Source organism: Eupeodes corollae, chromosome 1 (assembly GCF_945859685.1).
Source record: "Eupeodes corollae chromosome 1, idEupCoro1.1, whole genome shotgun sequence".
Classification (NCBI taxonomy): domain Eukaryota; kingdom Metazoa; phylum Arthropoda; class Insecta; order Diptera; family Syrphidae; genus Eupeodes; species Eupeodes corollae.
In genome coordinates, this window is record NC_079147.1 from 30,719,071 (window position 1) to 30,744,916 (window position 25,846).

General features: G+C 29.8%; 1 protein-coding gene across 1 annotated transcript in view; it reads right to left on the minus strand.

Annotated features, from left to right (window-relative positions):
- Positions 1-731: 731 nt before the first annotated feature.
- LOC129942005 (elongation of very long chain fatty acids protein 7) overlaps positions 732-25,846 on the minus strand; it is a 36,638-nt gene continuing 11,523 nt past the window's right edge. Inside the window, exons 3-8 of the mRNA XM_056050796.1 lie at positions 7,826-7,934; positions 7,298-7,488; positions 7,149-7,229; positions 6,923-7,085; positions 2,118-2,254; positions 732-2,038 (exon numbers count right to left, since the gene is read on the minus strand). Of these exons, the coding sequence (XP_055906771.1) occupies positions 1,835-2,038; positions 2,118-2,254; positions 6,923-7,085; positions 7,149-7,229; positions 7,298-7,488; positions 7,826-7,895 (846 nt within the window). The 5' untranslated portion in view covers positions 7,896-7,934 and the 3' untranslated portion in view covers positions 732-1,834. The remainder of the gene's footprint in view (positions 2,039-2,117; positions 2,255-6,922; positions 7,086-7,148; positions 7,230-7,297; positions 7,489-7,825; positions 7,935-25,846) is intronic.

Here is a 25,846-nt window from a genome sequence, read left to right on the forward strand (position 1 = left end):
ATCTACCACAAGTATTTCGCCAGGAGTATACAATGACCGGAAGTTTGCCTGTGACTCCTTTATTACAAATATTTTTAATTTTCTTCATGTTTATAAGGAAAAAAATCTTAAGATGAACTGATAATTTCAATCTAATTTATGTGAAGTGTTTTTAAAACATGCTTTTAAAGTGTATAATCACGTCTAATGAAGAACTATAACGTAATAATCCCTTATAATAATTTTGTTTCTGAATCATATATGATTCATTTGACGTAGTGATATGCTATGAACACTTACTACGTCCATGAATCATATATGAACATAAAATGAAACTATTTTTTTAACAACAATATAAGAAAGCCTAAGGTTAAAAAAACGATTTTTTGAATCAATTTGTATAGGGACGTAGAACACTTTTCATATTTTTCTTATTTTGAATCATATATGATTCATGGACGCTGGAAACACGGTACAAAAAAGTTCTATGTATCATATGTGATTCATGGGACGTGATGGTAATGTCCTTATTTCTGATAGGAAATAATGACCGTAGAGACGGTTTTCAATCAGTTTGTATGGGGACAGTGAAGTTGTAATATGTTTTATCCTTAAAGAAAAACGCATTCAAATACAAATTGTATCAAAAAATTATTTTATTTTCGAATTTAATTTCTTATGTACATTTACATTTTCACTATTTTGTACATACATTTACATATGTACGTATATAATTATATATTGTTCTGTTTTACAATCTTAAATTATAATTTGCACAATTGGCCAGTATTTAATTCTAAACAAAAAAAGAAATATGATGTACATTCAATTGTTGTTTAAGTTGTATATGACTTAAAAACAAAAAACATTAAAATTTTAAATAATTTCAAAACCAAGATTATTCATTATATTTTGCGTATATATTTTTTAAGAGGTATATAATAAATTTTGATTGAATAATTCAATGTACCAATTTTATCAGCTATCACTTAAATTCAACATTCTAAACTTTTAACACTGGATGTTTATTTCTTTTAAATTTGTGTTCAAATTATTAGTGTTAATATATTTTTTTGATTTTATTAAAATTATAATAGAATTAAAAAAATAATAATAAGGGTTATGCACGACGGATAGAAGGAAGTCATTGAATAGAACATAATCAGAAAAATTAGGTGCATAATGACTTTTCAAAAAGGGTACATTTTTGTAGAAAGAGTACCTTAACAATTTTGATTTTATTTGTTTATTTATGTTTTAATTTTAATGGATAGGTTTATCTATTGATTTAAATTTAAGAATGTTCCTTAAGTCCAAATAGTGTAGAAAAAGGCAAAGAAATCATCCAAAGTTATTATGAATTTAAATATTAGCTGAAATGTTGGCATATAGAAATTTTAAAAATCTTGGAAACGCTCAAAAATATTTAGAGGGAAAGCTCAAAAAATACAATAAAATTAGGGATATTTTTGTATATATCTTCAACCAAAATAAGTCTTTAATTAATAAATTAATAGAAGATTTTCGAAGTTTAGTTCCTCTGTTGTAAGTGCTTCTATACATTCATCACACTTAACAATTTAACATCCTTTTTACATCCTTACCAATAACCTATTATATACTAAATATACCATACTCTTTTGTTTATCATTTCTAAATATACAAATTCAATATTTTGTTTGTATTTTTTGTTTACAAAATGTCCAACTACCTAACTTAATTTTTGGTCCTATTTACATTTTTAATGTACACATAATGTACATTATTTTGAGTTTTGTATAAAAACTCAATTTAAAAATTTAAAAAATAATATAAACCTAAGAAATCTTAACCCAAAGAAAAGTCTTAGATAAACTTATTCTTTCTTTTCTTCGCTTTTAAGGGCATCTCGCGCCGCTTGAGCTGCTTCCTTTTTGTAGCTCTTAACATAGAATGCACTGAACATGTAGGTGAAGAGACCAGCGTTGAATGTCAACAAGGCGGCAATTGATTTGGGGAATTTGCAGTTGGGCTGGAATTGAATCTGCAGGGTGTGCACGAAAATGATCAAGAATTGGATCTGTCGAAAAAATAAATAATTTTATTTAGTATAGATTCACCATCTTTGAAGAGTAATAGTGCGTTAAAAAAAATCTTACAATTTGCATGATGGTAAGGTACTTCTTCCACCATAGATACTTTTGTACTTTAGGTCCAAGAGCTGAGAGCAGGTAGTAGGCGTACATGACGATGTGGATGAAAGAATTGATGAATCCAAGAAGAGTTCCATGTCCACCTGAAAAAGATGTATAAAATATTAGAGGCTGAAATGCGACCAACACTGATAACTTTTAATTCGTGCCCATCTGTCGATTTGTCTAAAAGTTCAGCAAAATATTAATAACAACATTTTGTAAGCGATGAACAAATTTTGAGTCAATATCTTTCTTTGTTCTCAATATACTTGAGTCGAAAACCATTTCTTATCATTTTTTTGTTATTTTAGTTGGTTTACGTTATTTGTAAGAAATGGTGTCAGTTGATTTTTTTAAAAAGTTAACTAAAAGTTACATGCAAACATTTTATTTTAAAAACGTAAAAGTAAACGAAAAAAGCTGCTAAAGCGTTTTTATAATTAACTTTTTAAATACATATATTACATAATTTTTTTTTAAAACGTGTTAAAAAATCTATTTAATATGTAGGTTTACATTTCAATTTGGTAAAAAATGATGACCTATTTTCGAGATGTCAAATTTCGAAAAAAAAAATGAATATTTGTCTATACATATATCAAATATAAAAATAATGTCATTTTTGTTCATCAAATATTATTGGGAGGGTATAAAAGCTTGTGCAGAGACAAAAATTTTGAGATCGATTGACAAAATTCGAATTTTTTAGTTTTGGCCAAAATATGGGGACTTCTGTTATTTTTAGTCTTAAAAAAAAACAGGAAAAAACTCCTAGCACAAATCAGTTCAAAACCTTAATTTTCAAGTCTTACCTCAATCGACCCAATAGTTTGGGTTGCAGGGGCGCGGGCAGACAGAACCACTTTTTTTCGATTTTTCCACAATGTGTTATCATCTTTGATTAAAACCTCAACTTCGAAATTTTTTACGAATATAAAACTTGATATATATGAACATGATTTGACAAATTAATGAATTTGTTATAAACTAATTTGGTCTTATAGTCAAGATATAGTCAAAAAACTAAAATATAAAATGGTATTTAGAATATTTTGTGAAGCTACTCTTAAACGTACAAATCTATCTCAAGAGTGTCACGTCGTTTAACAGTCAACGAAAAAGCTGTCAACCATATTCGTTCAGCGGAAAGATAAAACTAATTATCTGTCAAATCAGATATGAGCTTAATGTTACCATTCACGAAAGAAGCACTAGTTGAAAAAAAAAGTTAGATGGCGGACCCTATACATTTTTGAGTACACGCATTTACTGTTGTTTTTTTTTTATATTTTGCTAGCACTAAAGGGATTTGAATTTCCTTATAATGATTAAACACATTGCGAGCAATTAGAAAAGGAGGACAGGACAGGTTTTGAATGTCTACACATTGTAATGAGTGGGAAATATTGAGTCATGTAAAGCATTCCACATTCGTGTAGTGCGGCTAAAGAAAGAAAATCTGTCCGAAATCGGGCTCAAGGGTAAATTGATGGGCATTCCTAGGAGTACGGGTATTACGGTTGAATTGTTAAAGGGGAGGAATGCAACTGCCTATTTCGCTAGAGCATTGTTTATAAAAATAACGATAAAACAATGACAGGCATGAGACCTTACGGCGGTGTTCAAGAGAAGCAAATGTCTGGGTGAGAGATCGATCTCCAATCATTTTTAGAGCTGTTTTTTCAATTCTATCCAGAAGACTCAAGTACGTGATAGTTATACCCGAGTTTAGGACGAATAAAAGCTTTGTAAATTATAGCCACATTAGAAGGGGTAAAAAACTTCTTGCATCGTCGAAGAAAACCTAAACACTTAGCAGCATTATTGGCGATGTCAAATATGTGATCACTCCACAACAAGTGGTTTCTGATGCACATACCTAGGACTAATATTTTAATAAGTATGATTTAAAATATAACCAGCATAAGTGTTCATATATGCCTTTCGCTCTGGTGTAATGGTTGGGCTCATCAAAAGATGACCATTACACCTTGTCCAGACGCATTTATCTTCTTTGAAGACTTGTAGCAACTATATAATTCGCAGTTGCTCTATGTAGCTCGGATTATATGGAATCCCGATTTATTAGGGAAAATATGCATAAAGACAAGGTGTAATGGTCATCTTCTGATGAGCCCAACCATTACACCGGGGCGAAAAGCATATATGAACACTTATGCTGGTTATATTTTAAATCATATTTATTAAAATTAAACACTGTTCAGGAAAAACATTTCGACTGTTTACAGTCAAATATTTCTTTTATAACTAGAACTAATAGATGTTCAGACTCCTCGATGTAATTAGCACCCATGGATAGTCGCATTGGGTGAGGGTTACGCTTTAGAGACAGTAGACAGCATTGAATTTTCGAAGCATTATATTCTACACGGTTTTTGATTCCCCATTGAACAATGCTGTCAAGATCAAAATTTAATGAGCTTATCATACGCTGCCGTTGGTAGTCCACATCCGAACAACAAGGATGATAATCTTAAAACGGATATGAAAAGCAGAGGGTACTGTCATCAGCGAAACAATTTATCAGGTTAGAAGTTTCAGACAAAAGATCATTTATGCATATAAGGAAGAGAGTCGGAATCAAAACGGAGCCCTGGGCCACACCAGCGTTTATATTGTGGGATTTAAATTTGAACTCGTGCAATTCTACTTGAATTGTATGGTCCGAAAGGTTATTTTCTTACACAACAAAGAAGAGTTTCATCAATACCAAAAGCACACATTTTCGATAAGAGAACTTGATGCCAAACTCTACCAAATGCCTTTGTTTTCTGTGACTTACACATTAGTCTTTGCTAATGTGTTTCGGGATGGCCCGTAATCGGAAGAGCTGTATCCCGACATTCACAGGGCATAATTTTGTAGCAAGTCAAATCTTACTTTTAATGTTACCCCATACCAACGTACAATATTTTAATTAAGTTGACAGATGCTTTTAAAAATTAATTTTAAAATACAGGTGAATATTTTTGTTTTTGTTTTGATAATAGTTACTATCAGAACAATAAGCCTTACAAGAGCTTCAGTACATTGACAGACTAGCAACAGAGAAGGCTTTATCTATCTCTTAATGTATGTAAAAAGTAGTTGTTTGTTACTATTGCTACAGATTAATTCAGGAATATTAGCTTAAATAGAATTGTACGGTCCAAGTAATTAAGTCCTGAACTTTATTATGTCCATCAATTGGCTTTTTATCCAAATGCATTTTAACAAGATGCGAGCAAAGAGTGATCCAAGTATGAGCTATCATCATGTTTCTCATGTTTGCCTTAAATTGAAAATTTCTTGGTTTTGAACCCTTCTATGAAATTTCTTTCAAGGCAAATTACTTTTGACGTTCAATCAAATGGAATAAAAGTTAAGACTTTAAACGTACCCGAAGAGGAGTTATGGTCCTCGTTGAGATATATAATTTTCCAATCGTTTTACTAACAATATATGTGTGATTTCTTTTTTATTTATTGGTTCCTAATAATAATCAAAATTTTAAATCAACTTTCAATAACAATAATGGTAGAAGTTTAATGCCAGCCATTTGAATTGCAAGTACCTTAAAGTAAGCATTTAAAAAACTTGTAATAGTATTTTACCTGCTGACCTAAAACTAACATCATTAATTCATGGAGAAAAGTTATGTTTATGTTTTTATAGGATTTCGGTAGCGTAAATTTTGATTTTTTGGTGACGCCAGAGAGTCAACGCGTTTACCCTTTACGTTGGCCGTGTGCTTGTAGATTAAAACCTTAGGGAAAATCCAATTGACAGCTTTTTTTTACAATAAATTAAAAACCTAAAGACTTAAAAAAATATTTAAATTGTATTTTGACTAAAATATCTTTAGAAAAAAACAAAGATACTGACTTTTTATTCATTACATTAGTTTCATCCCATGTTACGGTCAATATTTTGTAACATTTTAAGTCAGTGTTTCTTATGTAAATCAAAGTCCTAGTTAAAATACTATTTTAATTATTTAACTTCTCAAATACGAAGATGAAATATTTGACTGTTAACAGTCGAATTGTTTTTTTCCTAAACACCGATTATTTTTAATAAATATGATTTCAAATTATAAAAAAGAAATTTGTATTTAAAATCATGAAAATGAAAATAAAAATGCCCCGATGTAATGGTTGGGCTCATCAGAAGATGACCATTACACCTTGTCTTGACGCATATTTTCTCGAATAAATCGAGACTCCATATAATTCGAGCTCCATAGAGCTACATAAATTGTAGCTATATAACACCTATGCTGGTTTATTTTTATTTTCATGATTTTAAATAAAAAAATCATTTTCATGATTTTAAATAAAAATTCATTTTCATGATTTTAAATAAAAAATTCATTTTCATGATTTTAAATCATATTTATTAAAAAAAAAATACTCAAATATATCTTGAAAGAAAAAAGTTTCAGTTTAATTTTGTTATTGCATTATCTTTCCAGTTCTTTGTTCTTACTGTACATTGTCATATTGTTTCTTACGTTTTTTTTTTTGTTTTTGGTATTGCCAACACTTTTCTTAGCTATTCCAAATTTCAATGATACGTTCATTTATGAGACACCCTTTTTATGTATGCCGATATGTTTACAGTCGTGACTAAAAATCTATCATCATTCTAGATAAATTCGAGTAAAAAATTGGGTTTTCGAAACACATATGGAAAGATATTGTTGTACCAACAAATTTTTGATATTTAACTCTTAAAAAGCTCTTTCTTTTTTTCCGTATTTTACTTACCTGCAAAATATTTAACTCCAACAAAAGCACAAACTGGCATCAAAGTGTGATGATACAAATGCAAGAATGACACTTGGCGTTGTCTTTTCCTCAAAACAAAGAACACTGTATCCAGAAGTTCTGTCAATTTTGCAATATAATATAACCATACAGCACCAGCCATCTGTCAAATAATTAAATAATTTAATTTAATTTTATATAATTATAACTCAAAATCAAACCTTACCCTCATTGAAATTGGATCTGTTTCGTAAATAACTTCTTGACATCTAAAACTATAATGACCGCCCCAACCACCTTTATATCCCTATATAAAAATTAATAATAAATTTATATAAATTTTTTTAATATTGTGTTATAACAAAATGTACTTACTTCGTAGAAAAGAACATAACTTAATAACACTTGAAATGCATTATAAATTAAAAGAGTAGTTTTCAGTTCATAGGGTTTACGATCACGCATATAACGAGGTCCAGCATAGAGGCAGAAGTACAAATAGGCAGCAAGAATTGTTATAAGAGGTCCGGGTGAATTCGAAAGGAACCAACTTTTGGTACGAAGATCTAAAAAATAAAGAACAATTTTTGTGATAGAAAACACACATAACAAGGATTTTATGTAAAAGTCCAATACAATAACTCTAAATAAAATAAAATAAAGTCGACATTAATTTTTCTTACAATGGTTTTAAAAATTTAGAACTAAGTAGTTTTTAAATTTGGATTTTTTAACTAAAGTACAATTATAAAATCATTCAAAGCTGATTAACTTAAATAATGTCCAAATATGAACTAAGTCCTAATCACTTGAAAACAGAAAAACCCCCGGAAATAACTATTTTTCTACCTAAAACATTATGTAACTTAAATATAATAAATAAATCAAATACATAATTATTACCTTCATGTTCCACAAAAAAGTTCACCATGCGGTCTACGACCGTATCCGTTTCATTCATTCTCATAGACATTTTCACACTTCTCGTTGAGTTTTATTTTTTCCGAATAAACTGAAAAAAAAGAAAACAAATATTTAATAAGTTTTATTAACAGAAAATTATATATTTTTTTAACAAAAAACAAAAATAACAAACTCAAACAACATTATAATTACACATTACTTAAACTTTAAGAGTCCGTCCCTATATAAGTTCAGAAACCTATAACGACACGAAGACGTGTTGTTTATAAGTTTTTGAAGTGTTAGATTTTAAAATCAATATTTATTTATTAAAACTTCTATGTACATACTCATCTTAAAAACACGTTTTACTAGAAAAAAAAATAATAATTTTTTAAGTATATCACACAACAACACAAAATTACCATAAGTGCTAAATAAGTTAAATGAAACTAGGTAGGTAAGGTACCTAAAAGTAGCTATGACAAAAAGAACAAATATTTAAGAGAACATGCTTAACTTGACCATGTATACATTTATACATATTTATTATAGTTTTCGTTTTGTTGGAAAATATTGCTAAATTGTGATTTTTTATATTGTCATACAACAAATATTCAAATCAAGTCGTGCAAAAATGAAACATATTATGCAACCATAACCTTCTCACGAAAAAGTTTGAAGATCAGATAAGACTGTGCCAAATTCTGTTAACTTTTGTCCAAATAAGAAATTAAAAAGACAAAAATTAATAAAAATATTAAGCTTGGTAAAGAAAACAGAACCTGGGATAGTGCTTGACTGTTCTCAGTAGTTTTTAAGCCATTTTACAAGTATTATTTCTGAAAAGCGCTCTGTATTGATAGCTCTCACTTTTAAAGCTGTTGGCTTTCGATATTTTACTACGCCATTACTAGAACGAAACCATACACTCCTCAAAACAATCTTTAAATGTTTGCAGTTTTGAAAATTTGGCCACCGTTATCGTCTTTGCTATCTTGGGTTACTGAAAAAAAAATATTTTAAATGCTCTGTCCGTTCCCTCAATTCTAAAAATCCTAAGTTATTGCCTTCAACTTCTGATATTTTAAAACGATTTAATCTGGTAAACTTCTGATATTTTAAAACGATTTAATCTGGTCGAATTCAAATCAGAGCAACTTAATTTATCCAAATTCAAATCACTTGGATATCGCAATCATCGACATGAAGAGCACGGAAATCACATCGTTTAAAGTTCGAAAACAAGTGAAACCGATATCGATAAATGTGGATTTCAAAATTCTAATTCGTATTTAAAATAATTTTGACTTTCATTTCAAGTATAGGGTGTCCCAAAATTAACGCAAGATTTGAATTAAATAGAAAACGCCGTTTTTAGTCTTTTGATATTTATATTTTTATTGACTCGTAAAGTACATAAGATAGGGTTATGTATGAAATAACACATCGGACAAATGGCCTCCACGGCTTTTTATGCACACTCTTTTGTTGAAATTTTCCATGACCATTCTGCATAAATGTCGCTGAATTTCGTTGATGCAGCGTTGAATCTCCTCCTTTAATGCACGGGTGGTTGTGGGCTTGTTGACATAGACTTGTGATTTCAAATAACCCCATAAAAAGAAGTCTAATGGTGTTAAATCACACAATCTAGGAGGCCAATTTTGATCACCGAAACCCGAAACGAGAGAGTACACTACCTGGAAATGTCTCTTGCAGTAATTGAATTGTTTCACGGGCTGTATGACATGTGGCACCGTCTTGTTGAAACCACATATTGGACACATCAATATCATCCAATTTTGGCAGAAAGAACTGTGTAATCATGTCGCGATATCGAGCACCAGTAACAGTCACTGCTTTACCAGAATCATTTTCAAAAAAAATATGGCCCAATTATGCCTCCAGCCCAAAATCCACACCATACAGTCACGCGTTGTGGATGCATTTGTTTTTCGGCAGTCACATGTGGGTTCTCTGAACCCCAAATGCTGCAATTTTCACGATTGATAAAGCCATCAAGATGAAAATGTGCTTAATCGCTTAGGATGATTTTGCTCGAAAAATCAGGGTCCATTTGTTGATGTTCAATAATCCATTCAACGAACTTCTCTGTCCATGGTCATTAGGCTTCAATTGTTGTGTTAATCGAATTTTGTAAGCATGAAGACACAGATCTTTGGTGAGTATACGCTGTTTAGAGGTTCTTGAAATTTGCAATTCTTGTCCACGACGTCGAATTGAGGTTCCTGGATTGTCAGCAACACTCTCACGCACTGCTTCTACATTCACATTTGAACGGCTTGTTTTTTGACGACCAGTGTGTTTGGCGTCTCCAACGGATCCAGTCTCCATGAATTTTTCAATTAATCTCTTCACAGTTGACGAAGTTAAAACACTATTCCGACCATATTTTGTATGAAATTTTCGAACTGCAGCCGCCAAGCTTTCACTATTTTTGAAATATTCTTTAATAATGAAGACACGTTCTTCTATCGTGTAACGCTCCATTTTTAATAACCCTATACTGTTAGCTGTCAAATTGTTTTTTTTTTCAGGGTTGCCAACACTTCACGGCACAAATGGCGGCAAATTCGAATCTTGCTTTAATTTTGGGACACCTTTTATAAGTGAAATATTGAACCTAGATAGAACAGTTTTCTAAACAGATACAGAATTAAATCTTAGAAAGAACCTCAACAATAAAGTAAAAATATAGAGTTTATTTTATTTGAGTTCTAAGTTAATTTAATACTGATGATAATCATGTTAGTTATTTTATTTTCTTAACGATTTGTTTAAAATTTTTCCAAGCTGTTTTCAAAATATTCAAGAATTGTTGTTGTAAACATCTACAAAATATTAAACCTTTTTTTTCGTGGTGTCAAATTGGTAACACTGCTATTTAACACCAATCAAGCTCAGCTGTCACTTAAAAAATCTAAAATTATGACTTGTTTTAATTTCCGTTGAAATTTACTACAATAGTGACATAAACAGTTTTCGAACATAACATGATAATTAAGCCATCGATAAAATGTAATAGAAATGTAGTTATGCTTTTGCAGTGAAAGGGGAAGTGTTGCTGATGAACTGATTTTTTTTTACCATCAATTGAATGTGTTATACAAGTCATTTTTATCCGGCGATTAAAGATCATTACTGAAACAATTAGTGGTTCAAAAAGACGGCGAAACAAACCATGCACAACGATCATTTATAACTTTATTACGTGAGGAGTTTCCTGATCGCATAATTTCAAGTTTCGGAGTAGTCAGTTGTGGCCTAGAATGACGCCATCTGCCTCTGTTACATTTTAATTCAGTGGGGCTACAATAAAAGTCGTTTCTCGTGCCTACGAAAACAATAACCGAACTCTTGACGTAAACAAAAAAACAATAATTAAGTAATCTTTTCCAATACGTTTTGATGGCGTTAATTCAAATCCGACTTTAAAATTAATGTATAACATTAGGTTCTTGAGATATTACTTTTCAAAATACGAAAAAAAAATTTTATATAAGGATTTTTGACGCTTTATACATAAATGTATGAAGTAGCTATTTTTAATTTAAATCTGTGATTGATTTTCAAATCTTAACCATTTGTTCAATATTCAGTTGAAATTATTATGTTATTTTATTTAGTATCGAAATATTATTAATAGTTGCTACACAAATCTGAAAGCCATTTATGCTTAAACGGTTTTCAATAGAAAAAGGTGAAACTGTTTGAAAACAAAACAAAGTTCTTGTAACGAAACTTTTTTCTACATAATTATATATTATATCAGCTTTTTAAATAATACATATTACTTGAGCAAGTAGTTAAAATTCAAGTTTGATTTCGATACCAGCACTTAAAATTGAGTCTTAAAGGAATTTTTAAAAACATTGAAAGTATTAAATTCAAGTTTTTCTCAGAGCTTCATATGGAGAAAAATAAAACAGTAAACTAACTAAGAAAGATTCTAAAATGATTTAAATTGTATCTAGAAAAGAACATTATTTTCTTTGCAAAATCATCATACAATTTCTTTGGTAAGCGATACATTGAGTTTCAAATTAGCCTTAAAAAACCTGTTTTTTGGTTGCTTTTAGTATTTTTTAAGTTGCATATTCTTTGAGTTGATTCGAAAGGAAGGGATGGAATTAAGGATGTCTTAATAATTAAAAAAAAGTATTATTTTATTTATTGAACAAGAAAAAATCTTATTTCGTTGACCAATGTTACTGACACGATACTTCTTAAATGTGCGAAAAAGTGCTTAAAAGTTTACTAAAGAGAATCTTTCCGAATCTAACCCAAGTTGTCATTTGAATAATAATTTAGTTTCACACTTAAATTCAAATTTTGTAATGATATAAAATGTTCATCCAAAATGTTTCATTGATTTAATCTGATAAGCTATCTTTACTTTAGACATTGAAAAAGATTGAGATGTATTGAATTCGAATCCCATCAAAAAATGTTTCTATCACATCAGGTTCCTTAAAATGGGGAATATTGAAGGATGCTAAAAAACAACCAAAAACTTTAACATAAAAACTTGTCTTAAAAACAAATTGTATGATGATTTTGCAAAGTATACAAACATTGTATTTTTGAATTAAATCATTTTAGTATTTCACTTACTTTCTGGGAATTCTCATTAGTTATGAGCCTTTGTTTGACTCTATATGAAGTTTTGAATTAACCTTGAATTTAATACTTACAACTTTTTATATTTTATTACCGATTTCGTTTCAAACATTAATTTTTAACTATTTGATGAAGTTTTGAAAATATTTTTTTTTATTTTTTTTAATATACTTAAAAAACTTCAAATAATAGAATTCTGAAGCCAAGAATTTAAGAATAAATGGTTAAGCGTTTCTTTCAGATTTTCGAAAGATACTGCATAAATTAAGATGGCCTTAAAAAATCTTATATACGTGTTTTTTAATTTTAAAATGTGATATCTCAAAAACCTAACGTTATGCATTATTTTGAATTCAATTTCAATCTAGGCCATAAAACATCATAGGAATAAACCCTTGCTGACCAATGTTGATATTTTGAAAGGAATCACACATTATTCATCAAGCGTTTATATATTTAACAAAAATAATTAAAATTGTAGTTTTAAGCCCACAAAACAGTTTAAACATTCTATAAAAAGTTTTTACATTTCTCCAGGTAATATAATTTTGTTTTGGGAGTTGATTATAATTCTTTCAGTTAAAATTTGTACTTAAATCAAAAACAAATTTTGAAAAAGTGACTGTCAATTTAACTAGCGTCATTTATTTACTGACGAATTTTTAAAGGAACCCATCAATCAAGATGCCAAATTGATTTCACTCTTCAATCGAAACGGATAATTATTTACAGAAACTTAAAACGATTTCTCAAAAACCGTAAGCTGGACGGATGCAAATTTTTAAAATAGTTTATAACTTTTGATAGAAAAATGTCGAAAATATCTGTGCACATAATATCGAACCACTTTTTCGTTGAATTATTTTACTACACATTTTTGTTTTTTTTTTGGTAAAATATGCAAAAATAGGTATGTTCATTTCTCAATGAAAAGCTTTCACATCGCCGCGCCACATTACTTCATTCAAACAATATACATACATCGTACAAGCGAATATCTTTTGAATCATTATAAAGCCGTGTTTAGGTACAGAGAAAAATTTGATCACAAAAATTGCATAATTTTTTAACAAAACAAAATTCAAAAAAAAATCCAAAAACAAACATTAAAAAAACACTAATTTGTGGGTCCACATATTCCAAATATACCAAAACCATAAAAAACAAAATAAACAAACTCACATTACGTTGCGTTGTTATATTCCCAAAAAAAAAATAAGTTGGACCAAACCGACAAAAAAAAAAGTTCACCAAGCGTATCTACTAAGACTGTGACTGGTAAGACACTCGCTCATAAAAATTTGGTGTCTGGGTCATGATAACGCTGGCTGATGCCTACACTCCATGACACTGAAATTAACCATTTAGGTGTTATGCGTCGTCTTCGCGTCTTGCCGTCCTAAGTCAAATAATAATAACTTCAACTTTCGGTTTCATCTTCTTTTTTTTTGAGATTAAGAGGTACCATAAAAAGATAGACTTAGGCTTTATTGACACTATTAACAATGTACACGATGATGATGACGACCCGAAGATATAAAAGAAGCACTTTACAATTTGTCTTTTTTTTTAAAGTTTATTAACAGTACACTCAATTAAACTATGAGAATTCCCGATGATTATGAAAAGAGTGAATTTTTTTAAAATCTTAGAATTGATTTGTTTAACATTCACCACAAAACTAGATACGGAAGTTCAAAGAGAAGATCGGTTTACCTCAAATAAATTGGCTTTTGACATTATTTATTATTGTTTTATTGAAGTTTATGCTGACTTAGCTGTTAATGGGTGCAAATATTGATAAGAAGGTATAAGTATCAAGAGAGGTTTGAGGTAAATAATCTAGATTCATAATTATTTATATAGGTTGTACCTACTACGAGCAGAGTAAAGTATAATGTTGAGCTTTGTTGACATATTGTTATGTACGTGACCTCGATTTTTGTTTGAGTTTTTGATTTGGTGAAGAGTATTTTTTCTTGGTAAAGTGTTACTATAATATATTACATGGAATAAGAAGTGGATCAGTGGGAATTTTTTATAAGTGCTGATTGATTGCAAATTAATATTATTAGTCATGTTAACATAAGACTATTTGTAAATATTGTAATATATATTACAAAGCACACATATTTGAATAAATATTCATAACTTTGTTATACGATCTTCAGCTTGTAATTTAAGCTTTTTAACAGATCAAGCTGTTTTAAATTCCAATTTCTTTATCATTTTTCATCTATTCCAAAACAAGGTGATTTAAGGCTAAGGTGAAACACAACATAGTCCTCACAAATGGTATGATGATTTTGAAAAATAAAAAGATTTTTTATTTGGAAAGAATTAAAATTATTGTATTATTTTACTTTGTTTTTGGAACATTAATTGGTTATATATCTTCAGTTGACTATATATGAACCAATGACCAATCGATGGCGGGAGGTTATTTAGGTCATCTCTCTCTCTGGGAAAGTACTTTTTTAATTTTTCGTATGAACTGAATCTGAATCAAATCTTAAAGTATTTGATAATGGATGGGGGGTCATCCCCCTTTTACTTAATATTATTTATTTACTATATAAACAAATAAAATTTGTGTTAAAAAAAATTGCTAGTTTTAACTGAGGACAGGACAGAACAGTTTTAACTGAGGACAGGACAGAACATAATATGAATCGGAAATCCAGACCTATTCCAATCGCGGAACAAACATGCATGAGCTTTTAACCAATACAGGATCCAGGGTGGTTATAAGAGCTATAAAACAGTTTAGTTGTATAAGCATAACACAGTTTGCCTGTCAAAAACACCTTAAATCTTTCTTCAAACCTTAAAAGTATTCACAAAATTTAAAAGTAGAAATAACTTCAGTAATGCTTAAAATTCTGTCTTTTCTGAGAGAACGAGCAAATCTTCAGATTCTAAAGAAGACACCTTGAATAAAAGATCGTGAATTTGATTCTTTTGAAATAAGTATTTTTTAATTTTGTGGACACAAACTGAAGTTTCTTTTAAATTGCTGAAACTCTTCTTCAATTCAATATTATTTATTCAAGTGTTTGCCTTACCTATAGTACTCTTTCTTTCAAAATTGATTATCTATTAAATACAAAAACTTTTAAGATCTTAAAAAATAAAATTAATTTATGCACTTTCGCTAATTTTATGGCTTATTGAAAAACATAATGAACATTTTCATATTTATTAATTTAATATAAAAGCTTTGAGTCTCTCGAGAATTGAAATAAGAAGAGATTTTGACACGTGTAGTTTGCGAGTGTCATAACATAGTTTCTTCCCAACTTATTTGTGTACCTTTGTCTTCGTTGTTTTAAGTTCTTAGACACATGATTTACCAATTTCTTTAAGTTCGAGAAATAAGTAATTTTCCCATCAACAAATTTGTAAGAGGTTTAAGCAAATGGAATATTTCTTCAAGCAACTGTCTGTTTTAACCTAATTTCGAAAACATTTGTACACAAAATCCATTTTGAACTATTATGTTTTACTTTTCTTTAGTAGCACATATTAAGAGAACTATTGGAATCTTGCAATGATTTCATATGTAAATAGCCCTACAAACTAATAGGTAGTGTTCTAAAACAAGTCCAATTACAATAGTTATTTCTTTATAGAACATTAAAGAACATTTTTAAGCGGTGCCCAAAAAAACTCGTCCTTATGATAAGTGTGTGACCCCGCCCCCTGATTAAAATTCTTAATCCACAATTGATTTGAATACTTTCAAATTGATTTTAAATTGGAGTTAATTTGTAGTACTGATTTCGAATCCAAACTTCGATTTTAAGTATAAGCTCTAAATTTTGTACGTTTATTCAATTTCTTTCAAAATATGTTTTAATGTGTGGTTCTACATTTCACTCTCACACTTAATACGTTGAAATCGATTTAAAATACAAATTGGAGTTCTAAAATTCACTTTTATCAATATCGATTTAATTTTTCTTTAATTCCAAAAGAGCTGAATTTCCGTGTTCTACATTTCAATATTTGGCATTTTCAAGTTATTTGAATTCGATCAGATAAAGTTGTTGTAATTTGAATTCTATACAAGTACACTTTTTTAAAAACAGAAACAGATTAATAACGCTTTTCCACAACAATAAATGACTTCTCTATAGCACTATAGCAAAAACAACGTTCTTTTAAAAACTTTGACACCAGAGTCTATCGTCGGAAACTGCTTATTGCAAAAGAAAAACCAAATCTGCAGCAAATTTACATCAACACAGTGCAAGTAAAAAAACATTAATATTCTAAATTTTGCATTGACTGACGCAATTTTCAATTTAGATTTCGATTTCTTTTCATTTTATTTTGGCAACCTAGCCAATAATAGTTATTTGTAATTTTGTAGTTTAGTTTTTTTCTTTGCGTTTTAGAATAAATTCCAGATGAAACTTCTAAAGCTGATTTCTGGAAATTTTTACTATATACTATAGATATTTATTTTTATTGTAAATCAACTTTTGTTATTTAAGACATTTAAAATGACAGTTAATTTTGACAGATGCGAAATGCCAGCGCTACCAACTTAAAGCCACTAAATAAAATACTCGTACACCATATTTAACCTGTTGTACTCCAAAAAAATATCTTTACTTTATTAATTTAAACAAACAATTTGTATCGCTTTGAATTGGATTCCTTTCAATATGTCCAAAGCTTTTTTCTTACCAAAATATATATTCTAGTATGATCAACTTCCACCACCTTCGTCTTTCTCCGTCTTTGATCTTTAGGTCGCGTCGTCGAGTCCTTATTCATAAAATTTCCATTAGTTATTTATTCGAATAACAACTACAAATTTTCGGATTACTTGTTTAGGATTAATAAACAAAACAAAACTAAAACAAGAAAAGACGATCCAAACAATGAAAAAACATCTTTAAGTCTGGTATGAAGAACATAATTCAAGAATAAATTGATCTTATAAAATAAATTATAACGTAGGAACAAGTTATGATTAAGCACTCTGATGGGTGCAATATCAACCAAAAACTGGATCTTCATAAAAATAATCATCATCTAAGTACTCTACATACTTCAGAATAATAAATTATTAAATACAAATAAAAAAAGCATGTTAATAACTTGTCTCGCCATTATTCTCCGCAATTATAATCAAGTCTGTTGTGTATCCAAAAGGGTTAAAATAAAAAAAAAACTCTGTCTACGTCAATCTTTGCACATAAAATTAATATTTAAATGAAAAACCCTCCTACGAGTAGACGAACTATTCATCATACACTTTGCATCAGTTTATGCATAGGTAGTATGACACTTACTTATAAAGTCCTTGAATGAAGCATCGCGTGCCTACCGGTTACATCTTATATTGTAGGAAGGAAGGTACTTAAAAGTAGATTTTGATTTTTGTTTTTATGTTAAAAGATTAAAGTTTTAATTTGCAGCTGTTAAGAATTTCTGAAAAACTTGAATCACCTCCTGCTTTGCGTATTCAAGTATAAACTATACTCTATCTTGACTTCTGTCAAAAATAGAAAAAAAAACAAAGATCTCAATTAAAAGTAAAACTTAAACAAATATTGCCGGCAGCAGCGGTGTACCGTCGGCGTTCCGGCACGTATTTTTAAAACAAAGCTTCGCATGGAAATTGTTTATTTTATATTTATTTATTTCGATCTACGCCCACCATAAATTTAAAAAGTGTTCTTATGCTTAGGTGACGTTGTGGGTACCTAATTTGCAATTGAAATAGTATTTATAGGAATGCTTTCCATTGATAGACAAAAATACTTATTTCTTCATGTCTTAAAATGAAGTTTTGAAGTTGTTGGTTTTTGTCTATACTTCATTGTTTTGAATAAAGAAGAAGAGAAGTAGTGTCAATTTTATTATAATGTGTAAATATAAACATATTTTGTGATTTTCGCAAATTACAGCACTGTAAATTTGGCAATACTTCTGACAAGTCTTAAAAGTAAAGCAAAGATTGTGCAGGAAGAGCAAAGTTGTTTTAGTCGTTTGAACTTGGATCAACCAATTAAATACCAATTATAATTAAATCTCCATTTTGAACACAAATATCTTAAGAGATGGTTTAAATTTAAGTTTAACTCTTGTTTTAATTAAAATTATCACATCAATGCATCAAAAAATTAAAAAAAAAATCGTCTGATTACAAAAATGTATTTCACAAAAATCAAGAAAAAATGTGTATCCAAGACATTTAACTTTCAGCCTTCTGCTTGCCAAACGCATTTTAAGCTTTTCCGGTGCATTTTTCAAATTAAGTAACGTTTTTGCCTTTAAGGTAAATGAAGCACGATATGAGTTGTTTTAAGAAGATTGCAAACCAGCTTCAAAAAAATTAAAAACATTAAAAGTTAGTTAAGAATTATAATTATTTCTGTCAAACCTTAAGTAAATTATATGCTTAAACGTTTTATCTGCTGGTTTTGAAGGAAGTTTATTGCCACCAGTAGAAGCGTTTTATTTCAAAATAGCCAAATTTGAATAAATGCGACAGTAAATCTATAAAGCACAAAGCTTTCCCAATTTACCTGTGGCTGGACAATGTAGGATAACATTGTAAAACTGAAATGGTTTAACGGAATTGCGGTCCCAGAAATCATTTTAAACTTCATAAACGAAAATGAAGTTGCAGACATTAATAGTGAAGAAATTACTTTGAATCTTTCATCCCTTGAATCTGATGATTTTTTCAAAAAATCAATTTTTAAATGAAATGTTTAATTTGTATTCAATTTGATTATGGTGTGTGATTTTTTTACTTATTGGATATGACTACGATTCAAAATGTATCCCCATATCTTCTTAGATGGACATTCTTATCAGGAAAAATTTTCTGACATAGCAAAAAAGTTGTTGCGGTCTTATGTTGAAAACACTTTTGAAGAACTACTCGAGTGCATGTGACAAGTAGAAGGCTGCAACTAAAACGTCTTGGACACACACTTAATGTATTCAGGGAAAGTTTTTTGATATTTTGTTATACCATATAACATACGAACAAATTATTACAATTGCAGATTTGACATAAAATAAAAATTTCAAGAAGGGGGTTTGTTCGAAGACTACTACATTAACATGTGGTGTTGAAGCAAGCTTGAAGCTCACCTCAATTCTTTATATACATAAATCGAGTTGAAATGCGCTTGATTCGACTCGATTCCGGTCAGGGATCGTAGTCGAATCAAAATTTGTGAAGAAAAATCTGTGTGGAGGAGTTGGTTTTACAAATATATGGTCTGTTTATTTCAATGTTTGTGTTCAAAAAATATGGTTTTGTTTTAATCAAATAAAAAAAATGCACATGGAGCAGCTAACATATTCTTATATTCAGTTCTTCATTGTTTAACACGAATCTAATTATTTCACTTGCACTTCATAAGAAACATCGAAACACCATTTGTATTTTAGAAAGTGTTGTCAAACTAAATCATTTTTAAATCTTCTTGTGCGGTGGAAACACCAAAAATATTTATTCAATCTAAACTGAAATAAACCTTTGGTGGAAGCATAACAAAACTTAATTAGCTTTTCTATTGTTTTCTTTTGCAAAATAACCAAAGTTAGTCCATTTTCATTAACAAAGCTAAATATTATCAAGAGTAACAGATTGATTGTTGTCCCCAATGGTAAACGCATCTTTCCAAATGCATAACTACTCAACGAACACAGACATCGAGATACAAATGCAATATCAATCGTACGAACATTTGATAACGAAATCACATAGGATTCATTCGAGACTCGTCTTAATGTCAAAAATCCATCAGTAGTAAGGTTCTACTTTAACCTTTATTCGTAGTATACTGTTGATATTGTTTTTGTTATTCATGTAAAATCCTACTATACTATTGAAAGATTTTTCAACAAAACACGGGTAATTTTTTTAATTAGTTTCACATTCATCATAAAGCAAAATTTGTTTTTAAAAGTTAAATTTTTTGTCAATCAGCATCGCATTGTAATCATCGTTGTATAACAACGATCAGCATCACAAAAAAGCAGTGACGCCTAAGCGCAACCAAAATATTTGACGTTTGTGAATTTAGCCCACATCTCAATAAATATGGTCGATTCTGATAGATGGCCTTGGGCCAAACCAATTAGTCTCAATATATTCAAAAATTGTTAAATGTTTATTTTAAACAAAACTGATTTAAAACTAAAACTAAGTGTATGAGCCTATATAAGAAAATTTTACTTGTTACAAATAACATATGTTTTAAACCTATAATATTTTTTAAAACACAATACATTTTTTTTTCATAAAAAAGTAAGGATTTACTTGTGATCAAAAGTTTTTGACTAACTTTTTTGTTCATACAAAGATGACAAAGAACAATATTAATGATCAGAAAATTTAACTTAATTGAACAAAATGAAATTTAATGATAATCTTTTTTCAACTTCTTCATTGTATAATATTAAAATGGTTGCTAATTAGAAACCACAGCGGCGAAGAAGTAAGTTTCTATCGCATGAACCCCATTAGACCCATAACATTGGGCTAAATTGTTCTTTTTAATAGAAGGTCGCATTATAACACGTTTCAATACTTCTTTTATCTTATAAGATATATAAATTGACAATTTATTCTTTTTCTTCTTTTGACGAATAAAAATCATGTAACTTTCAATTTCAAATTCATTACCGAACATAATTTTTTTCATCCGATTTACGTAATATTCTTGTAAAAATTACTATGTGATGGCACTGACATTTGATCGAACGCAAGGGGTATATAGGTACGTACATTCATAGGTACGTACGCTCTCGAACCATGTTAGGCGAACATTGTCATATACCTAACACATCGTTGTCCAGAACGCATGTTGATGAGATCGAAAGTACAAAAGAAGAAAAAAACAAAACTCATTATCACCGTATAAAATCGTAGAAAATTACTTTGCTAATTTTTAAGAATTATTAACTTTTGTTTTTCTTCTTATTCATTGTTTTAACAGGTATAGAGGTATACGAGTAGACTTAAAAACAAAAAGATTCAATGAAATTAAAATTGATTAAATACAAAACAAAAAATGGCCACTCGTCTGCTTAGAGCGTTGGAAATAAAATTAATTGGGAATCGGAATAAAATTATTAAATTAAATTATTTCTTATGTCAACTATAGTCTACTCATATACTTCCTATATAATTATTGGAAGCACACCTGACGTTGTCTTTGCATTGAATCTTAATAATTTACTGGCTACGTCTATACGTCTTAATTCTGAGTCTGAATGAAAAGTTTGGATTTATAAACTGAGTTTCGAATTGTTGGTCATATGAGTTGATAAGATAAACTTCTTATATCTTAAATACGGGCTCTAACCTTCACTTCACCTATAGTATGGGGAAAAGTGGATTTAATGTCTGTAAAGATCCATCTAGCTGATAGTATTTTTCGAAATTATTTTGTCATCATATTTATTTGCCAAGTTCAATATAAATCTCTACCTTTCCCCCTTAAAAAAGAAGCCACCTCGAATACTCTTGTAATGTAAGCCCATGATATTTTTAGTGTAGTTCACACGATTAATACATTTTTCTTTTGTACTTTTCTTAACCAAATTTAAAACTTGGACACCATAATAGAAAATTAGTAGGCGCTTTTTCATGGTTATTATATTTTTTGGCAATATCATATTTTGACCTTACTTCAAGTTTGATTTATAAACATTACCAATTTAGGATAAAATTTGCTGCAGAAATTTAGGTCAATCCAATAAACAAGAAAGTGAAGTGCTCTTATATCATTTTTGTATGTTCAAGTTTTATTATGGTAGTAAAAATAATATTTATTTTTAAATAATAACCAGTGTTGTGCTCTTTTATTTATATTGCACATTTTTGTATGTAAAACTTGTATCTATACATTTAAGTTTGAAAAAAAGAAAAATAATGCAAATCATCACAAAATTTTTAAACTCATTAAAATATCATATTGACCCCCAAATGCATGTACCCTATGAGCTTTATTTATGTTCAAATTAAAAGCACTGTTTATTTAAAATTTGATGTGTTTGAAAAGATGTCAAAACGGTATTTAAGAAGACTTGTTTTATGAAGTTAATAAGCATAGGTCTATGAGTTATTTTATGAATTGTAAAAAGTAGTATAACATTAGTTTAAAGTGCATTTGAGTATTAAAATTTTATTAAATTTTGAATGATCAAGTGATTTTTCATTAAATTATTTGTCTGTGAGTTAAATCAATTAAGATTCTTGCGGCATAAAAATCATCATAAAGATTTTATTAAAGACAAGAATATTTTTAACTTTTCCCTTAATTTGGAACTGTAGTTAGGTCTTTATTAAAACTCAAATATGACTGGACATTCTAATTATAGGAACTTTTAAAGACTTCTTTTAAGCCAATTTACGTTAATAACTTAATTATAATTTCAGAAAATACATATTCCCAAGTTAAAATGCATTTTGAATCAAGTTGTTTATATAAGTAAACTATCGATAGTTGGTAAGGTAGTTTTTATGAATCCGAAAAATGACTAAGAGTAGAAGGCAGATTAAGCATCTTTTTCTCAAATACAAAAGCAAACGACGTAAGACAGATACAATCGCAAGAGATTGACATTTCCCTTTTCGACCAAAGCCCTAACAACCTCTAAGGAAGTCCTATGCTGCCTGAATTAAGCATTAAAAACCAGTGGCAACATAGTCTTGAAACCATTAAAGATGCCACGTCCGAAGTGCTTGGCTTTACACGGAAATCACAGTGAAACCCCTAGTTTAACGACGAATGCTGGCAAGCGCACGCATCTAGACAAACGGCATACAAAACGGCTCTGCACGGAATTACGTGAGCTGCTCTCAAGCTCTAAGAGCAGAAAAATGGAGAGGAACCACTGGCTTCTTAGATGAAAAAGAAAGCTTGAGAAGCGCGTGATCAAGAAGATCGAGTGATGTCACGACAGAAATGAGGTTCGTTAATATTACCAAAAGGTCAACAAAATCTTCCCAAATGGACAATGCCACGAACCGAAGCCTGTAAAGACTATGCTGTAAGAGAGATAGCACAACTCGACACAGGCGACGCAAAAATTCCGCCTACCCTACCTCGACAAAGTGACGGTATAGCTTTATCTAAACTGAAGTCCAACAAAGGTGCTGGAGCTGACGGCATCGCTGCCGAATTATGCAAAGCAGCAGACGATGACTTGGTAGGGAGTATGCAACAACTCATCTGCAAAATATGGTTGCAAGAAAGCATGCCTGATAACTGAAATCTCAGCATAGTTTGCCAATCAGTCTCTTGAACATCGCATAAAAGATCCTTTTTTCCGTATTATGTGAACGCCTGAAGCTATTCGTCAACAAACTGATAGGTCCTGATAGGTGGCTTCAGACCAGGAATTACCACCATTAACCAAATATTCACATTAGGACAAATCTTGGAAGAAACCCATAGGAACTTTAAATCGATACCAATTATCTCTTGATCGGTTTTAAAGCCGCGTATGACAGAAGAGCTCTACAGAGCAATGTCTAGTTTTGGCATTTCTTTTAAACATATCGGTTTGACATTGACATAAGTGGAAGATTAAAGCGTGATGTCAGTGGCCCATTTTTGGGCATTGTGACAGAAGCGAAAAAGATGGGTTTAGTTGTCAATGAAGGCAAGTCTAAGTGTATGCTGTCATCAAAAAGTACATTGAACGACGACGTCTTGGACAGAAAGTCACAAAGGACAGCTATAAATTGGATGTAATCAAGGACTTTGTCTACCCAGACAAAGCTTTAAATTCAGACAACGGCACCAATTTGAAATCAAAGCAACAATAACAACTTGGAAAAAGCTGCTTCTTGGACTAAGAAGGTAATTGAATAGTAAAGTCCAGCCTCGAGCATCCTAAGTCACTATCTATAAGACATCATGGTTCTCAGGCGTTGGTTGAGTGTTGCACCTTCTCAAGACAAGATGAGAACGTCTTAGGATGCTTCGAGAGAAAAATTCTTTGGGTGAAATTTGGTCCCATTTGCATAGATGTAGAATGGATGAGAAGATGCAACGACGAACTGTACGGGATGTAAAGCGATATTGAGCGAATAGGCATTAATTCTATAGCCCAGAAGGTCTTCGAATCCAATCGCGAGGGATGGCGCAGTAAAGGAAAACCGCGACTCAGGTGGGAGAGGACCTCACCTAACTTGGCGTGCGATACTGGAGTCGCATGTCCCGGAGTGGAGCGCCACTTTAGGTAGAAGTAAATATAAAAAGTAAAAAGTGACTAATTTTTGTGGACATTTCAACAAAGATTTTAAACTTTGTGTTTAATGTCTTGTAATGTAGGAAAATCTAGTCAAAATTCATTGTATGTCTTATTTAATACTTTCACAAAAAACATAAGCATTAAGAAGCCACTTTACTGCTCATTGTGGCAGGAATAAAAATGTATGTCAAAATTGATCACCTTATTCAATAAAGAAGAACCTTCTTAAAAATTTAAAACAATCTCTGAATAAAATATTTATGCATTTCCGGTTATTGCAAAACATTTTTATGTTTGTACAAATGTAAATTTTATTGATTTAATTGTTAAAATCAATGTTTAGAATTCATTATGTTAAAGATAATTGATTAAGTATAATATAATGATGTATTTAATTATTTAATAATATATTAATTTACACCTTATTATTATAGTGATATAGTTTTCTTATTATAGATTTACAATTTTTATAATTTAATTAGTACATAAACGACATAGAAAACTTTTTCTTTCTTTTCTCTTATACAAAAACGGCATTTCTCAAGCTTTTGTAACAGGTTTATTATAAAAGTTATTACTATTAGTTCAACATCCCACTCAGTGGGATAGATAAAAAAGCTGCAAGACCTTGCTCTTAGAATGGATTAGTTGGTGGTGACAATTTTATATGCAATACTTTCTTAAGTAATTGATTTATTTATATCGCTTTTAATTGAATTACATATGGATAAAATTAGAATAAAAAGTTGTTAACCCTTGTTCATAAGTAATGAACTAGAAGAGCAGGTTCTTAGAAAATAAACAAACATAAAAAAGTAAACAAATATTTTACATTCTTTTTAACCTATAAAAATAATAATTAAAAGATGAATGCACAACTAACATGGTCTACAAAAAATCACACGATTTATTTTGTTTTTTTTTTTTTATCAGAAAATTACTTTATCTTCTTTTTTTTAGGACAAAAACTAATTTTCAAAAATTTCCAAAGCATTTTTTAAATATTTTTCGACTAGTCCTTAAATAAAAAAAAAATACTTTTCTAATAAGGGGTTTCATTTTCCATGTCTATTCTTATAGCTGCAATTTTTGAAAGTGCCATCTTTTGATATTTGACAAATAAAAGCTAGG